An 18,455-nucleotide genomic window follows, 5' to 3' on the forward strand; every position below is an offset into this window, starting at 1 on the left:
AAAAAATTCTGTACTGTCAAATTTATACAGTTCAACACTTTCTCCCAAAACTTAGTGAGAGCAGGACACTGTAAGAACATCTGTTTCAAAGAGGCATCATCCTTATCACATCTCCAACAAAGAGTTGCATTTGACTGTTCTTTTCTATGTAAATGTAATGGAGTCTAAATATTATTTTCTGTTGTATAAGTCTTAGTTTAAGATCCATCGATACCTTTGCTACCACAATTACCCAGGAGCGTCATGGCCACATGAGGGTTTGAACCCATTTCCCATCCACCCCGAACCTTGCCCTAACCACTACACTACACTGTCTCTCATAAGCTATCATGCAGTCTCTGAGTGAGGGTCTTTCTTTTTTTCCATTCCTCCTGTTCCAGGTACCTGAAGCCTTGGTAGAGGTGACCGTGCACTCCAGCGAAGGGCCGTGTCTGCTTGCGGGCCGTCGCCAGAGAGCCTTGTGCAGGAACGCCATGCAGGAGAGCTGTTGCTCTATGGCCTCCCTCGGTAAGGATTCTTGAACAAATATATAATTCACAAAATCAGTCCACTCCAGATTAAACAATGGCGGCATGAGTCACTGGCTCGTCTCTCAAATTGTTTAAGAGTTTCATGAGGTTGTTGAGCATTTTTCCTCTCGCCTGTAGGCAAAACCTGCAGTCGCTCAGCCGCAGAGTTTGTTGCTGGCACGTGAAAGATCCCAGAATTAGTTCCTGCTGGCACAGGGCTGGCATCATAGGTTGGCAGCTGCTGAGGGGCCCCACCCCACTGATAGCATGCAGAGGGACGGGAGGCCAGCTGGCTAGCCCTTGCTGGGCTGTCTCCTTCCAGCTGTCCCGCTGCGAAGACCATCACCTCAGCTCCAACGCAAATCAGCGACCCGGGCTTCTGAGCCAGGGCACACTATCAGCAGACCAAACTGCGCACACAGAATAGGCGTGAGGCTTGTGGAAGCATACTACAACTACAGATTTATTAATCATAAATCAGGACAAAGAAACATCTCTCTCTCTCTCTCTCTCGTCATCTCAGAGAGAACAGGAAAAAGCAAAAGCTATACACAACGGAAGTTCCCAGCAAGCTGTGCTGGAATGTAAACAGACATGTGACACACAACAGTTCCACACATCTCCTCCTTAAGGTGGAATGGAAATGTCAACATTGACAAGAGTTCTCTAGCCCTGCGGCTGCAGCCCATGGAAGGAGTCTTGCCCAAGAGACTGCCAAAATCTGGAGCTGGCATTGTCCCAATGTGTCCAGGGTTGGGGCTGGGAAAGACCTGAAATCCAATTTGAAACAACCTCGCCCCTAGTAAACAACACTCACCCAAGCGAAAACCCCACCCCCATTAAAACCATAGGGGCCTGGCCAACACCCTTGTTCCGTATAAACACAAAGTATCAAATGTGGTGACAGTAATAATAATACAACACGCATACGGCTTTGTGTTTCCAACTCAAGACCCGTTGAAGAACATCTCATCCAGTTCAATCTTTGAAAAACAGCTTTGAAAAACGTTTTCATATTCTCCAGTGTGCTACCCTTGCCATTGTGGCGGCACGGGGTTGCCATTCTGTGATTGGAGTTACGCTATTTGTTGAACGGTTCATTTATCCAGTCTGTATAACGTTTACTGCACATGTAACTTGTTAAGATAAAAAGGTAAAGGGACCCCTGACCATTAGGTCCAGTCGCAGACGACTCTGGGGTTACAGCACTCATCTTGCTTTATTGGCCGAGGGAGCCGGCATACAGCTTCCGGGTCATGTGGCCAGCATGACTAAGCTGCTTCTGGCGAACCAGAGCAGTGCACAGAAACGCCGTTTACCTTCCCGCCGGAGCGGTACCTATTGATCTACTTGCACTTTGACGTGCTTTCAAACTGCAAGGTTGGCAGGAGCAGGGACCAAGCAATGGGAGCTCACCCCGTCACAGGGATTTGAACCACCGACCTTCTGATCGGCAAGCCCTAGGCTCTATGGTTTAACCCACAGCACTATCCACATCCCTTGTTAAGATAGAGTTGTACATTTATCCACTCCCTGTTTACAGTATCTCCAGGCTTTGTTTTGCACATGGCACCTTAGGGTGGTGGTTGTTTGAATGGTTATAAGTCTACCTCTATTCTAGCTATTATTCTAGTAAATTTGGTTTTATACTTATAAGTCAGTTTGTGGTGGTGTTGTTTTGTTGTATTATTACAACACCCTTGTTCCACCATCAAAGGGATGTTCCTGCTGCCAGGGTTTGCAGGCTTTATAGAGCTTCCCCAGCAATTGATGCACACCTAGCTGGGGCTTCAGGTGTTTCCAGTGCTGTTTGCCTGCCCAGGGTCCTGTTCTCTGTCCTGCTTTCGCAACTGCAAGCAGGTCCTGGTCTGGAGAGCCAGTAGAGGCCACAGATCCAGCAGCTGGAGGGGAGATAGAGGTCCCTCAGGCAGTGGCTGCAGTCAGGTCCGTAGAGCTGCTGTCCGACTTCGTACAGTGGTACCTCGGGTTACAGATGCTTCAGGTTACAGACGCTTCAGGTTACAGACTCCGCTAACCCAGAAATAGTACTTCAGGTTAAGAACTTTGCTTCAGGATGAGAACAGAAATCGTGCTCCGGTGGTGCAGCGGCAGCAGGAGGCCCCATTAGCTAAAGTGGTGCTTCAGGTTAAGAACAGTTTCAGGTTAAGAACGGATCTTCGGAACGAATTAAGTTCTTAACCCAAGGTACCGCTGTATTTTATTTGCCCTTCACCCAAGATCCCCCTGCGCTCTCGCGCTCTCTCTCTCTCTCTTTCTCATGTACTCTGCTCAACTCCGTCTTCCTCTTTGTGCCCACCTCAGGCACATTCCCTGCCCAAGGGTCCGAACTGCTCAGCCGGCTGGATCGAGGGGAAGACGCTTGGGTCCCAGATCTCCAGAGCTCTGAGGAGAGTGCAGAGGAAGGCCCGGTGAAACCGACGCTGAAGCGATGGCCGAAGGCAGGGATGTGGTGGGATCTGTACAGAAGCCCGGTGAAATACAACAGTACATCCGAAAGCTCAGGTCAGGATTGTCTAGAGCAGGGGTAGGCAACCTAAGGCCCGGGGGCCGGATGTGGCCCAATCGCCTTCTCAATCTGGCCCGCGGACGGTCCGGGAATAAGTGTGTTTTTACATGAGTGGAATGTGTGCTTTTATTTAAAATGCATCTCTGGGTTATTTGTAGGGCATAGGAATTCGTTCATTCCCCCCCCCCCCGAAAATATAGTCCAGCCCCCCACATGGTCTGAGGGACGGTGGACTGGCCCACGGCTGAAAAAGGTTGCTGACCCCTGGTGTAGGGAAGCCCTTTGTTTAGACAGCTCCTATGGAACACTATAGAATCCCAGAACTGTCAGTTTGGAAGGGGACCCTGAGGGTCATCCAATCTGACCCCTGCAATGCAGGAATCTCAGCTAAAGCATCCATGGCAGACAGCCACCCGACCTCTGCTTAAAAACCTCCAAGGAAGGAGAGGCTACCACCATTTGGCTGTGCTCCAAATCCCACCATTTCTTCCTAACTTATTATCCAGCCTTCCCGGGGCATGTTACAACCATTTAAGCACCATGTTGATGGGAACAGTTTAAAGCAATGTACAACCATGAAAATATGGCGAGTCCTAAAGAGGCACATCTCTTGCGTCCAGGATTTACGTATAAGCTAAACAAGCTATAGCTTAGGGCCCCACTCTCTTGGGCCCCCCCAAAAAAATTAAAGGGGGGAAAAACTGGATGTACATTTCCAAAATATAAGATAAAAAACAAATAAAAGAAGACCTACATACAGCAACAGTGTTTTGTGTTGCGTAGGCTCCTATGATGTAAGTAATGGGCCCCACATGCTAGCCTGCTCCCTAAAATATCACTGGTTTGCTCATTTCTATATACAGTGGTACCCCGCAAGACGAACGCCTCGGAAGACGAAAAACTCGCTAGACGAACCAAGGGGCGGCAACGGGGAGAAGCGATTCTCTCCGCTGCCCCTTCCCTTGCTTTAAAACAGGTCCGGGGACAGAGGGGAAGGCGCGCGCGCCTTCCCCTCTGTCCCCGGAGATTGCAGGGCAGGCAACAGGCTGAAGCAATCTTCTCCCCGCCGCCCCTTGCTTTAAACAGGTCCGGGGACAGAGGGGAAGGCGCGCGGCGCTTCCCCTCTGTCTCCGGACGGTCTCCATAGGAACGCATTGATTGATTTTCAATGCATTCCTATGGGAAACCGTGCTTCGCAAGACGAAAAACTCGCAAGAAGAAAAAACTTGCAGAACGAATTAATTTCGTCTTGCGAGGCACCACTGTATAGGGTGCCTACATTCTGCATGGACTGGTTGCATGGCAACATGTACAAATGGTTTTAGATACTTATTAGGTCTATAAATTAGCCAATAGCATATATTCAACACAAAAAACAGTGAGAATTTGTTGTTGACAAAGGAGAGCTGGACATATAAAGGGCTCCATTACCTTCAGTAGCTTAGGGCCTCATCAAACCTATATTCGGCCCTGGGTGGGAGGGGGCAGGACTTTGTCCTATCCACTTTCTCCCAACCATGCATCATTTTTATAAACTTTTCCCAGATAGATTATGGTAATTCTTAGTCTATGTTCCTGTGTCCTTGTTTGTTTTTCAAGTACAGTGGTGCCTCGTAAGACGAAAAGAATCTGTTCTGTGATTCTCTTCGTCTAGCGGTTTTTTCGTCTTGCGAAGCAAGCCCTTTGACGGATTAGCGCTATTAGCGGCTTTTAGCGGCTTATCTGCTGATCGGATCAGCTGATAAGCGGCTTAGCGGCTTAGAAAAAGGGGGGGAGGGGGAAAAACCCGCAGGAACTCGCAAGACATTGTCGTCTTGCGAAGCAAGCCCATAGGAAATTCGTTTTGCGAAGCACCTCCAAAACGGAAAACTCTTTCGTCTAGCGAGTTTTCCGTCTTGCGAGGCATTCGTCTTGCGGGGCACCACTGTATTCCACTTGCTCATTCTGTTAACATAAACATTACTGCTGGCACAGTGGGGCTTCCTCCCTTTCCTTTCCTTTCCTTGCCCTGCATGCACTCCTCCCCAAATCTATTCTGGAGTGTTTGGGTGGGGGCCCGATACCCCTAGAACAGACATAGGGGACATTCGGGGTAGGAGAAGTACCATTCTGCTAGCTGAAATCCTTGTGCCCTGTATTAGTATTACATTGAATACAACCCACTGGATCTGGCAGGGCTACTCTCAAATAAGTATCCTGAGGATTTTTATTTTTAGTGCAAGAGACCAAAACAGATACTGCTTTGGATAGCAAGTGAAAGTACTGTATTTTTCGTTCTATAAGACACACCAGACCACAAGTTTTTGGAGGAGGAAAACAAGGGGGGGGGAACTGAATCTCAGAAGCCAGAACATTAAGAGGGATCGCTGCGCAGTCAAAGCAGCAATTCCTCTTGCTGTTCTGGCTTCTGAGATAGCTGTGCAGCCTGCATTCACTCCATAACACACACACACATTTCCCCTTACTTTTTAGGAGGGGAAAAGTGAGTCTTATAGAGCAAAAAATACGGTAGTTCCTTTCTGTACAAACATGCACATATTCATTAATTAATTGCATTTATATACCACCTTTATCTTCCTAGGAGCTCACGGTGGTAAGCATGATTCCCTTCCCCGTTTTATCCTCACAACAACCCTGTGAGGTTGGGTTAGGCTAAGAGATGGTGACTGGCCCAAGGCCATCCAGCGAGCTTCCTGGCTGACTGGGGATTCGAACCCTGCTCTCCCAGGTCATAGCCCAACACTCTAACCATTATGCCACACTGCCATATGTTTCGCAACATACCCGTTTGTTCTCAGACACCTGCTTCTTCTCCTCCCCAAAGAAGAAAGCAAAATAAAAAAATATTTTTACCAAATAAAATATTGCCTTTTCTGCAAATTACATCGAAAGAAGGGAAGAAGCATTTTAAAGGCCAGGAAGAATAAGTCAGAAATGGAGGGAGGAAAGAAGTCTTGACTGGATGGAATAAAGGAGCAGTTTTAGAGATTTTTCAGGCCACCTGCCGGCGGGGAAAGGAAGTGAATAGCAAGTGTTTTCTCCCCACTCCCCTTACTAGCACATAGTGTTTTTATGCGTGGGACCCCCAACGGAATCTGTTGTCATCGAGACGCACAAAACTATTTCACGCAGTGCATAATTTGTGAAATTGACTGCCATGAGATGTGGCGGCAGCTGTTGGCCTGGATGGCTTTTTCTCTGCTCTCATAACGATCCCATTTTTGTATATCCTTCTCCCTTCTGTTCCCTGCAGAGGATGAGCAGGAAAGTGAAGCTGAAGAACAGAAACGGCCACGTGGAGGTCGCAAGCTGACGATCCTTCGTAGAAGCATACTGGACATCTTCAAGGGGAATGGATGCCAGGGCATGAAGCAAACGGAAGCCTCCAAGAATAGGCCTCAGCTGAAGAAGCCCCCACGGGCCCAGCTGGGGAAGATAAAGTGTAGCGCGACAGAAGTCGGCGACGTTGCTCCGTCCACAGCCAAAAAGAAGGCTTCCAGAAGGGAGCCTCAGAGGACCTGCCTGGACTGCGGCCAGGCCTTCAGAACAAAAGCATCCCTCCTCAGACACCAGAAAACTCATTCTGGCGAGTGCCCCTATAAATGTTCTTGCTGTGGGGAAAGGTTCACAGCCAAAAAGGCCTTTGCCAGTCACCAGAGAGGCCACGCAGAAGAGAGGGGTTACAAACACCCCAGCCCAAGGAAGCACCCCAAGGCCTACTTGCGAGAAAGGCCTTTTAAATGCTCCGAGTGTGGGATGCGTTTCCAGCGGAAGCGCACCCTGACAGCGCACCTGAATAGCCATACGGCAGAGCGGCCCTATCGATGTCCCGAATGTGAGAAAGCCTTCACCCGAAAGGAGCACCTTGACAGACACCAGAAAATCCACGCGAGGGAGAGGGAGGGCAGCCCTCCCAAGGGAGAGAGAGAAGAGAGGGCGGCCATTTTCCCTGATGCTCCTGAGAAGAGACCTCCTGCAGCCTCTGAGGGAACTTTCTTATCGGGCCTTGGCGCTGATAGACAGCAGGGGACGCCCCAAAATCTCTACAAGTGCCAGTTTTGTGGGAGATGTATGCGGACCAAAAGTTTGCTCGTTGATCACGAGAGAATCCACAGGGAAGAGATGCCCTACAAATGTTCCCAGTGTCAGAAAAGCTTCCTTCATAAGTACAGTTTTCTCCAGCATGAGGTGACCCACTGGAGAAAGGCAGCCTGCGAGCGCCCCGTGAGAATGAACGCCAACTATACCCCCTCTCCTTCCAGAATCTTCCACACGGCAGAAAATCTCTCTGCAGTCCCGACAGACGGGGGGAAAGTCACAAATGCTTTTAACCTTTCCCAGCACTCAAGAACTCCAGGTGGGGAACAGGTCTATCAATGCCAGTACTGTGGGAAATGCCTGAGTGGAAGGGGTCCTCTCACTAACCACGAGAAACTCCACAGAAGAGGGAGATCCTATAAATGCCCCTACTGTGTGAAACGTTTCTCTCGAAAGGACAACCTTCTCCAACACAAGGCAACCCACAAAAAACAAAAACCTGTCGGAAGGCCCAGGTTGAAGAGTAGTCTCTCTGTATCTGAAAGAATCCACACAGAACTGCAGCCCCATACAGACCCGAGGGACGGCGTTGTCACTCGCAGCGTGGCTCGTAGCTTAAGCCTTTCCAAGCACCTAAAAACCTACATGGAGGGCAAAGTCTACAAATGCCAGTACTGCGGGGAGCACACAAGAACAAAAAGTTTGCTCGTCAATCACGAGAGAATCCACAGGAGAAAAAAGAAGCCTTACCGATGTTTGGAGTGTGGGAAAAGCTTCTATCAGAAGAACTACCTTGCTTCCCACCAGAGAGGCCATGTGAGGAAAAAGCTCTCCAAACGCTCAAACGCTGACCAAAAAGTGACCACAGACCATCCCCGCTCCCTGAAGCGTGGGAATCCTCACAGAAGGAAAGCACCATGGCGATGCTTTAAATGTGGGAAACGCTTTGATTACAAATATCACCTCACCAGGCATCAAAAGACCCACTTGGCAGAAAAGCCCTTCAAATGTGTGTGTGGGAAAGGGTTTGTTGAGATGTGGCATCTGAAGAGACATGAAAAAACCCAGCTGAACAAGAAATGCCATAAAAAGCTCCTCAGGGCTGAGGGGGAAGGTGCCATTTTGAATTCTGCAAATGGCGTCCACCCTGAGGAGAAGAATCAGGGAGAACTACCCGTAAACACTGAGCCACCGACAGCATCAAGCACAGTAGAAAGAAACATTTTACAGGACACTGAGGAAGAAAACACACAGTCTCTGGCGTTGGCAGAAGCATCTGACATGGAGATTCTGGATGTTTCTGAGCAGGGAGGAATGCATGTTCAGGTGCAAGTGGAATTATCCGAACAATCCCAGCAAAACTCCTTACACAACTGCAGAGAAGAGAACGTCTCTGTCAGCCAGCCAGTGGAATCTAAGAGAAAGCTATCAGGAAAAGACTGTGTTATTGTGCGTTACATGCAAGACGACCACAGCAAAGATCAGCAGGTTCATCAAAGACACTGTTCCAAAAGAGCCCGTCTCCAGGGTAACAAGCAGAAAACAGCCTGTGTCCAGTGGCAGTTGAGATCACAAACCATGATGTTAAGGAGGAGATCTCAGCAAAAGGTGCAGCTAGTTGGTAAGCAGGCCAGATCCTGCTTCTGTCAGCAGGAAGGGAGAAGAAGAAAACCCAGCTCCCCAGAGGCCTGCAAGAAGGTAAAAACCTGCAGTGGCCCTCAAAGTAACCAAGACACAGCTGCTTCCTCCAGTTTGCTCAGAGGTTCCCCAAAGGACTGTGAACCAGGAGAATGGAGCTTCTGCCTGCCATCCCAGACAACGTTCTCCTTAAAATCCGAACCAGAGACTATCAGAAGTGCCGCACTAGAGATGTTGACCACTGCTGCATTGAAGAAGGGGCCAAGGAAAGGGCTGGAAATGGAATCCAAAGGCAACTCGGAAACTGAGAGTTGCACGTCAGGAGAATATGATGCTGTTTCCATCGGTGGGCAAGAAGACCTGCCGGAGTTGCCACCCTTGCCTGAAAGAAGCCCTCTGCAGAGTTGTAAAAGAGCCCAACCTACAGATGAACTCCAGAATGCGTCTCTTCAGAACATGGAGGAGATGCCAAGATGGGAACCCAGCTCCCCAGAGGCCTGCAAGGAGGTAGAAACTTGCAGCGGCCCTCAAAGGAACCAACACACAGCTGCTTCCCCCAAAGGCAACTCAGACTCTGGGAGCTGCACGTCAGGAGAATATGATGCTGTTTCTATCAGAGGGGAAGAAGACACAGCTGCTTCCCCCGAAGGCAACTCAGACTCTGGGAGCTGCACGTCAGGAGAATATGATGCTTTTTCCATCGGTGGGCAAGAAGACCTGCCACCATTGTCACCCTTGCCTGAAAGAAGCCCTCTGCAGAGTTGCGAAATAGCCCAACCTACAGATGAACTCCAGAATGCGTCTCTTCAGAACATGGAGGAGATGCCAAGATGGGAACCCAGCTCCCCAGAGGCCTGCAAGGAGGTAGAAACTTGCAGCGGCCCTCAAAGGAACCAACACACAGCTGCTTCCTCCAGTTTGCTCAGAATTTCCCCAAAGGACTGTGAACCAGGAGAATGGAGCTTCAGCTTGCCACCCCAGGCAACGTTCTGCACAAAATCCGAACCGGAGAATATCAGAAGTGCTGCACTAGAGATGTTGGCCACTGCTGCATTGAAGAAGGGGCCACGGGAAGGGCTGGAATGGGAATCCGAAGGCAACTCAGAAACTGGGAGTTGCACATCAGGAGAATATGATGCTGTTTCCATCAGAGGGGAAGAAGACACAGCTGCTTCCCCCGAAGGCAACTCAGACTCTGGGAGTAGCATGGCAGTAAACTACGATGCCCTTGATATCTTTGGGCAAGAAGACCTGCAGGAGTTGTCACCCTTGCCTGAAAGAAGCCCTTTGCAGAGCTGCGAAAGAACCCAAGCTGCAGATGAACTCCAGAATGCATCTCTTCAGAACATGCAGATGTGGACAAGATGGAACCCCAGCTCCCCAGGGGTCTGCAAGGAGGTAGAAACTTGCAGCGGCCCTCAAAGGAACCAACACACAGCTGCTTCCCCCAAAGGCAACTCGGAAACTGGGATTTGCATATCAGGAGAATATGATGCTGTTTCCATTGGTGGGCAAGAAGACCTGCAGGAGTTGTCACCCTTGCCTGAAAGAAGCCCTTTGCAGAGTTGCGAAAGAACTCAACCTGCAGATGAACTCCAGAATGCGTCTCTTCAGAAGATGGAGATGCGGCCAAGATGGAAACGCAGCTCCCCAGAAGCCTGCAATGAGGTAGAAACTTGTTGTGGCCCTCAAAGGAACCAACACACAGCTACATCCTCCAGTTTGCTCAGAGGTTCCCCAAAGGACTGTGAACCAGGAGAATGGAGCTTCTGCCTGCCATCCCAGACAACGTTCTCCACAAAATCCGAACCAGAGACTATCAGAAGTGCCACACTAGAGATGTTGACCACTGTTCCATCCAAGAAGGGGCCAAAAAAAGTGCTGGATAGGGAATGCAAAGGCAACTCGGAAACTGGGAGTTGCACGTCAGGAGAATATGATGTTGTTGTCATCGGTGGGCAAGAAGATCTGCCGGAGTTGTCACCCTTGCCTGAAAGAAGCCCTGTGCAGAGTTGTGAAAGAGCCCAAGCTGCAGATGAACACCAGAATGCGTCTCTTCAGAACATGGAGGAGATGCCAAGATGGGAACCCAGCTCCCCAGAGGCCTGCAAGGAGGTAGAAACTTGCAGCGGCCCTCAAAGGAACCAACACACAGCTGCTTCCCTCATAGGCAACTCAGAAACTGGGAGTTGCACGTCAGGAGAATATGATGCTGTTTCCATCAGAGGGGAAGAAGACACAGCTGCTTCCCCCAAAGGCAACTCAGAAACTGGGAGTTGCACGTCAGGAGAATATGATGCTGTTTCCATCGGTGGGCAAGAAGACCTGGAGGAGTTGTCACCCTTGCCTGAAAGAAGCCCTCTGCAGAGCTGCGAAAGAGCCAAACCTGCAGATGAACTCCAGAATGCGTCTCTTCAGAAGATGGAGATGTGGCCAAGATGGAAACGCAGCTCCCCAGAGGCCTGCAAGGAGGTAGAAACTTGCTGTGGCCCTCAAAGGAACCAACACACAGCTACATCCTCCAGTTTGCTCAGAAGTTCCCCAAAGGACTGTGAACCAGCAGAACTGAGCTTCTGCCTGCCACCCCAGGCAACGTTCTCCACAAAATCCGAACCAGAGACTATCAGAATTGCTGCACTAGAGATGTTGACCACTGCTGCATTGAAGAAGGGGCCAAGGGAAGGGCTGGAATGGGAATCCGAAGGCAACTCAGAAACTGGGAGTTGCATGTCAGGAGAATATGATGCTGTTTCCATCAGAGGGGAAGAAGACACAGCTGCTTCCTTCGAAGGCAACTCAGACTCTGGGAGTAGCATGGCAGTAAACTACGATGCCCTTGATATCTTTGGGCAAGAAGACCTGGAGGAGTTGTCACCCTTGCCTGAAAGAAGCCCTTTGCAGAGTTGCGAAAGAGCCCAAGCTGCAGATGAACTCCAGAATGCGTCACTTCAGAACATGGAGGAGATGCCAAGATGGGAACCCAGCTCCCCAGAGGCCTGCAAGGAGGTAGAAACTTGCTGTGGCCCTCAAAGGAACCAACACACAGCTGCTTCCTCCAGTTTGCTCAGAATTTCCCCAAAGGACTGTGAACCAGGAGAATGGAGCTTCTGCCTGCCACCCAAGGCAACGTTCTGCACAAAATCCGAACCGGAGAATATCAGAAGTGCTGCACTAGAGATGTTGACCACTGCTGCATTGAAGAAGGGGCCACGGGAAGGGCTGGAATGGGAATCCGAAGGCAACTCAGAAACTGGGAGTTGCACGTCAGGAGAATATGATGTTGTTGTCATTGGTGGGCAAGAAGACCTGGAGGAGTTGTCTCCCTTGCCTGGAAGAAGCCCTTTGCAGAGTTGTGAAAGAGTCCAAGCTGCAGATGAACTCCAGAATGCGTCTCTTCAGAAGATGGAGGAGATGCCAAGATGGAAACGCAGCTCCCCAGGGGCCTTCAAGGAGGTAGAAACTTGCTGTGGCCCTCAAAGGAACCAACACACAGCTACATCCTCCAGTTTGCTCAGAGGTTCCCCAAAGGACTGTGAACCAGGAGAATGGAGCTTCTGCCTGCCATCCCAGACAACGTTCTCCACAAAATCCGAACCAGAGACTATCAGAAGTGCCACACTAGAGATGTTGACCACTGTTCCATCCAAGAAGGGGCCCAAAAAAGTGCTGGATAGGGAATGCAAAGGCAACTCGGAAACTGGGAGTTGCACGTCAGGAGAATATGATGTTGTTGTCATCGGTGGGCAAGAAGACCTGGAGGAGTTGTCACCCTTGCCTGGAAGAAGCCCTCTGCAGAGCTGCGAAACAGCCACACCTGCAGATGAACTCCAGAATGCGTCTCTTCAGAACATGGAGGAGATGCCAAGATGGGAACCCAGCTCCCCAGAGGCCTGCAAGGAGGTAGAAACTTGCAGCGGCCATCAAAGGAACCAACACACAGCTGCTTCCCCGAAAGGCAACTCAGACTCTGGGAGTAGCACGGCAGGAAACTACGATGCCCTTGATATCGCTGGGCAAGAAGACCTGCCGGAGTTGTCACCCTTGCCTGAAAGAAGCCCTTTGCAGAGCTGCGAAAGAGTCCAAGCTGCAGATGAACTCCAGAATGCCCATCAGCAGCCCAAAGTGCAGCTGACACTGTCGGGAGAAGCAGGTAACACATCTCTGCAGATCTGCAAGAAGGAGAGAGGCAGTGATGAGCCACAGACTCCGATGGCAGCAGAACCCCAAAGCCCAGCTTCTCGGGACGAGGGTGTTCCCAGGGAGTGGAAATCGGAGGAAACAGAGCCGAGGTATGAGTGCAGCTACTGTCACCTGTTCTTCGAGAACCAAGACCAGTTTGTGAGACACGAGAACGCACACAAGAGGAGGCCCTTTCTGTGCACTCACTGTGGGAAAGCCTTCCCTTCTGAACATGCCCGGACCGTCCACACGCGAATCCACACGGGGGAGAAGCCATTCAAATGCCCCGACTGCGACTTTCGCTGCAGCTCGAGCTCCAACCTCAACAAGCACAGGAGAACCCACAGCCAGGAGAGTCCCCACCTTTGCGGGCTGTGCGGGCAGAGCTTCTGGTTCAGCCACAGCCTCGCCGTGCACTGGCAAATGCACAGCGGGAAGGAGACGTACACCTGCGCCGACTGCGGGCAGATGTTCCTGCGCAAGAACTTGCTCAATCTGCACAGGAAGTACAAGCACCAGTCGGGAGCTGTGTAACTGGGCTGTTCGGTTGAGGGGCAGCCTCTCCCTTCTCCTGGAGAGGTCAGCTCCGAGGGCACCTTCTTGGCGCAACAGACCAACCTAAGCTGAGACTGCAATCAGCACACTTGCGCGCTGTAACTTTGGCTGCTGTTTTGATTGGGCTCCCAAGCAAACTCTTGCGACAGCCACACCCTGACTCAGAACTATGCTAGGTTCGACCCTTCTTGCATCTCTCCCAGTTGCACCAGGAACGTGGGGCGGGGGCGGTTTGAGCCCCACAACCCTCCATATGGTGAAAGGACAGTGGAAGCTGATATGGGCCAGGCCCCTTGGCAAGATGGAGAGATATTTGCCTTCCTGAGCCTTGGCAGGCAGGGATGGAGGAAAGATCGACTTTATCTCCAATGGCTCTCCCTTGTGCGCTTTCATCCCTTCCGATGCGTCCAAAATATCAAGCTTGCTTTGGCAGGTCTGCAGGGAAGGGGTATACAAATCCCTGCTCTGCCACTGATGGGCTTTTTTGGCCTGACCTTGTCTCTCACGTCATGCAGCCGCTGAGAATGGATTCTGGGCTGAGAAATGCCGCCCCCACTCCCATCTGCTCTGTGACCACTATTCTGATCTGAAAGACATTTTTTTGCTCCTCCATAAAATAAGACTGTTTTTTTAATCCAGCCTACGTCCTCCTTTGTCTGTATGTGACACAACTTGCCTGACCCGGCTGTTGTCTGGTTGTTAGTTCTTGAAAATCTCTTGGTCCAAATTTTTAATTGTCGTTTTCCTGATAAGAACCCCCGCCGCTTCTGCACCAGCCACCCCTATCCATGGCACAAATAACCTCCAAAGTGGGAAGAGGGTATCTGAAAAAAACAACCCCCTCGCCCCGCCTCCAAGTTGGGGATTTATTCTGTGCACTTTTGTTCTCCTACTTCATACACCCTGTGTTAGAGCAAGGATAGAGAGGGGCTTTGGTCCTCCAGATGTTTGGTGGACTACAACTTCCATCACCCCTGACCATTGGCCATGCTGGCTGGGGCTGATGGGGAGTTGTAGTCCATTATCTGCCACAGAGCAAAGCTTGGTGAGACCGTACACCTTCAGCCTTTCCGACAAGAAATTCAGTCCTGATGGGCTCTCCCTTAATGGCCTTTTAACACATGTGGATGTAGGAAAACGCAATTTCCGCCTGAATAAAAACCTGTTCCATACAGATCCGTGTCTTTGCCTCTGTCACACAAAAATACATCACAGGTTTATACTGTTGGTCCATGGGAACTTAGGGAGCTACTTTGTGCTTAGTCAGACCATTAACCTCTCTGGCTTAGTATAGAGTTTCAGGCAGGAATTTTTCCTGGGTTGAACCAGACACCTGCCCTTTCTTTGTTGACATTCTGTCTTGAGAGCAAGCAGCTCAGTCACCTCAGCAAGTTCATATTCTGGCCATTATCAAGAATCATATCTCGTCTGTCCTTGGTAGTAAGAGGTATACAGTGCCTCAGATTCCAAGGCTGAATGTGGCCCTCTGCGTCCCCCTATCTGGCCCTCAAAATTCTCCCCAGGCCATACCCCTCACAGGTCTGTTTTTACTTATTTATTTCCTACATTTTTTTTACCACTCAACCAGTGAGGTTTTCTAGCTGACTGTACAATGTTATAACCGTGACATGGAAAATATACAGTCGTACCTTGGTTGATGAACGCCTTAGCAGTCAGATGTTTTGGCTCCTGAATGCCGCAAACCCGGAAGTGAGTGTTCCAGTTTGCGAATGTTCTTTGGAAGCTGAACGTCCAGCGGGGCTTCTGTGGCTTCCAATTGGCTGCAGGAAACTCCTGCAGCTAATTGGAAGCCACGCCTTGGAAGTCAAACATTTTGGAAGTTGAATGGACTCCCAGAACAGATTCCGTTCAACGTCCGAGGTACGACTGTAATACCTAAAGCAGAATAAAAAACTGCTGTGGATATCGGTGGCGTAAAAGATCAAAGACATCCTAAAATGTTTATTTAGAAGCCTGGGAGCATAAAGCAAGTATTTTTACCTGTTTGCTGAAAAGGCCACATGTCATGGGAGCCATCAGTGAAAAGGAGGATGCGTGGAACATGGTCCGACCTTCTCAATAATATTAATAATTATAATTATAATTTATTATTTATGCCCCGCCCATCTGGCTGGGCTTCCCCAGCCACTCAAGAGGCAGAGCAGTAGTATAAACCCAATCATGCCTGTGTAGCCACTGCCACACACAAGCTCCTTTTAAGGTTTGATTTTTTTTTAATTAATATTTTACAAAGCAGTCAATTTTTTTAATGCAAAACCACCTAAGTGTCAAAAGCTGCTTATTTTTTTAAAATGTAAACACACATAAACACATACAAAATACTGTAAAAGTGACGAACTACACATAAGCTTTATGCTAGGTTAGATGGTTTGTCCATTTAGCCCAGTATTATGGACTCAAGAGATGAGGAACTTGCGGCCTTCCAAACGTTTTGTTCTTAACTGAGCTTTCAGAATGAGAGAGAGGAATGTCAAAGGAGATAATAAGAAAAAATACAGTGGTGCCCTGCAAGACGAATGCCTCGCAAGATGGAAAACTCGCTAAACGAAAGGGTTTTCCGTTTTGGAGGTGCTTCGCAAAACGAATTTCCTATGGGCTTGCTTCGCAAGACGACAATGCCTTGCGAGTTCCTGCTGGTTTTTTTCCCTCCCCCCCCTTTTTCTAAGCCGCTAAGCCGCTTATCAGCTGATCCAATCAGCAGATAAGCCGCTAAAAGCTGCTAATAGCGCTAATCCGTCAATGGGCTTGCTTGCAAGACGAAAAAACTGCTAGACGAAGAGAATCACAGAACGGATTATTTTCGTCTTGCGAGGCACCACTGTAGAGTGAAATAGCAAGCCCCACCCCACCCTCTGCTGTGGGTCTAGAGCAGGCATACCCAACCTGCAGCCCTCCAGATGTTTTGGCCTACAACTCCCATGATCCCTAGCTAACAGGACCAGTGGTCAGGGATGACGGGAATTGTAGTCCAAAACATTGGAGGGCTGAAGGTTGGGGATGTCTGGTCTAGAGCAGCATTCTCAGAGAAATGCATTACACCACGGTGGCTCAGGAGAATGTGGCAGATGTCACATTCTGGTGGCCCTCCAAATGTTGATCGCCTCCAACACTCATTAGCTGTGGTCAACTGTTGGGGATTATTGGCAGCTGTAGTCCAGCAACACCTGGAGTTCCACACAGGTTCCCCCATCCCTGGGTCAGATCTCCAGAGTCTCACCCTGAGGCCTCTCTTATTGTTTGCTACCTGATCCTTTTCACTGGAGAGACCTAGGATCAAAGTTGGGACCTTCTGTCTGCAGAGCATGTGCTAGTTTTGCAACATTTCAGAAAATGAAAAATCCAGACACAAATGTTGAGCTTTTCCAGGCGAAGTTTTGTTGGCCAAAGTCGTTCAGCCTTTTTTCAGTGATTCCCAATGGCTAAATCCCAACTATGCGGCAACCCTAGCATACACTCTGCCACTAAGGACCCATCTGCACTCTACATTTAGAGCAGTACAATGTCACTTTAAAGAGTCATAACTTTCCCCAGGGAACTGTAGCGTGTGAAGAGTGCTGAGAATTGTTAGGAGCCCTTCACAGACCTACAATTCCCAGAGCGGTTTAACAAATCAATCCCTCGTCCCAGGGAACTCTGGTTGGCAGGGGCTTCCCTGAATCCTGTAGCTGGCAGAGGAGGGAACAGAATACAGTGGTACCTCAGGTTACATATGCTTCAGGTTACAGACTCCGCTAACCCAGAAATAGTGCTTCAGGTTAAGAACTTTGCTTCAGGATGAGAACAGAAATCGGGCTGCGGCGGCAGCAGGAGGCCCCATTAGCTAAAGTGGTGCTTCAGGTTAAGAACAGTTTCAGGTTAAGTACGGACCTCTGGAACGAATTAAGTACTTAACCTGAGGTACCACTGTAGTGGACTAGATAACATTAGATTTTTTTTCTACTTTCCTGAGGAAGGGGGTGGAAAACCTCTAGCAACTCGCCTGAAGATACCAGTATATATATTTTTAAACATTCCCAGAATGCATGATGGAGGCAAAATGAAAGTGCTTATTTACTACCACGAATAGGACCTAAAGCCAACAGGATAAAGAAAGCCTGGGCAAATCAGGAGAACTGGAGCCTAAAGTTTCTACACTTTCTCCCTGGCCCCTGATACTTAAAGACAGTATCAGAATTAATCCAGAGCCTCAGGTTGCAAAAGGGAAGTTTTAAAAACTAATGGCTGATTCTTGAGGTGACCCTGAATTATTTTATGAAGAGCACAGAACAATAAGGAGGAAGACACCAGCCTTTCCTACTTAGTTTGTCTTGCCTTTCAGCAGTTCTCTTTTGTTATTTAAGTAATCTCTACAGCCAGAAGATCTGGGGTCTTCAGACAGGCCAATGCATAGCCATTATGTGAAGGAGTACTTAACCCAGGAATGAGGCAGGTTTATATCCAGCAGGGCAGTTAATGGAGGAATAATAGAACCACCACCACCACCAACAACAACAACTTGGCAACAGCAACAACTTGGCCCTCAGGAGCTGAACTGCAAGGAGTGAAAAACCTCCATATCCAAACATTTCCAGCAAATTAGTTCTCTCCACGTGTGGCTTGCCAGTGGAAGTGAATCAGTCAGGCTGCTAAATCTCTTTCTCCCTAACTCTATATTTTGTAGTCACCCACGATTATGAGATGAATCTGTAAATTGCCTTGAGTCCCGTCAGGGGCAAATATATAAAAATATTTGTTGTTGTTGTTACAATAGCTCCAGTGTGGAACTGCTGGGTTCCAATTACAGTAATCAGGAAATTCTACTCTATTCCATCTGATAAAATGGACTCTAGGACCTGGGTTCAAATCCCTGCTCAGCCATGACCTTGGGCCAGCCAATCTCTCAGTCTCTAACCCTACCCCACAGGGTTGTTGTGAAGATAAAACGGAGAGGTGAGAACCATGTGCACTGCCTTGATCTCCTTGCAGGAGGGATATAAACATAGTAAATA

General features: G+C 49.2%; 1 protein-coding gene across 1 annotated transcript; it reads left to right on the plus strand.

Annotated features, from left to right (window-relative positions):
- The first annotated feature begins 286 nt into the window (after window positions 1-286).
- On the plus strand, window positions 287-14,583 carry LOC310699248 (uncharacterized protein). The gene is made up of 3 exons (XM_083486873.1): window positions 287-507; window positions 2,832-3,032; window positions 6,290-14,583. Exons 1-3 carry the CDS (start codon window positions 330-332, stop codon window positions 13,423-13,425), a joined length of 7,515 nt encoding a protein of 2,504 aa, XP_083342999.1. The 5' UTR covers window positions 287-329; the 3' UTR covers window positions 13,426-14,583.
- Window positions 14,584-18,455: the final 3,872 nt, after the last annotated feature.

The sequence above is a fragment of the Podarcis liolepis genome (genome assembly GCF_965112155.1).
Source record: "Podarcis liolepis genome assembly, chromosome: 2".
In the NCBI taxonomy this organism is placed as follows: Eukaryota; Metazoa; Chordata; class Lepidosauria; order Squamata; family Lacertidae; genus Podarcis; species Podarcis liolepis.

Bases quoted from the DNA above. Each gene is read 5' to 3' on its own strand.
- LOC310699248 (XM_083486873.1), top strand. From the start codon at position 330: ATGCAGTCTCTGAGTGAGGGTCTTTCTTTTTTTCCATTCCTCCTGTTC. The intron at 508-2,831 runs GTAAGGATTCTT...TGCCCACCTCAG, and splicing joins TTGCTCTATGGCCTCCCTCG to GCACATTCCCTGCCCAAGGG. The intron at 3,033-6,289 runs GTCAGGATTGTC...TGTTCCCTGCAG, and splicing joins CAGTACATCCGAAAGCTCAG to AGGATGAGCAGGAAAGTGAA.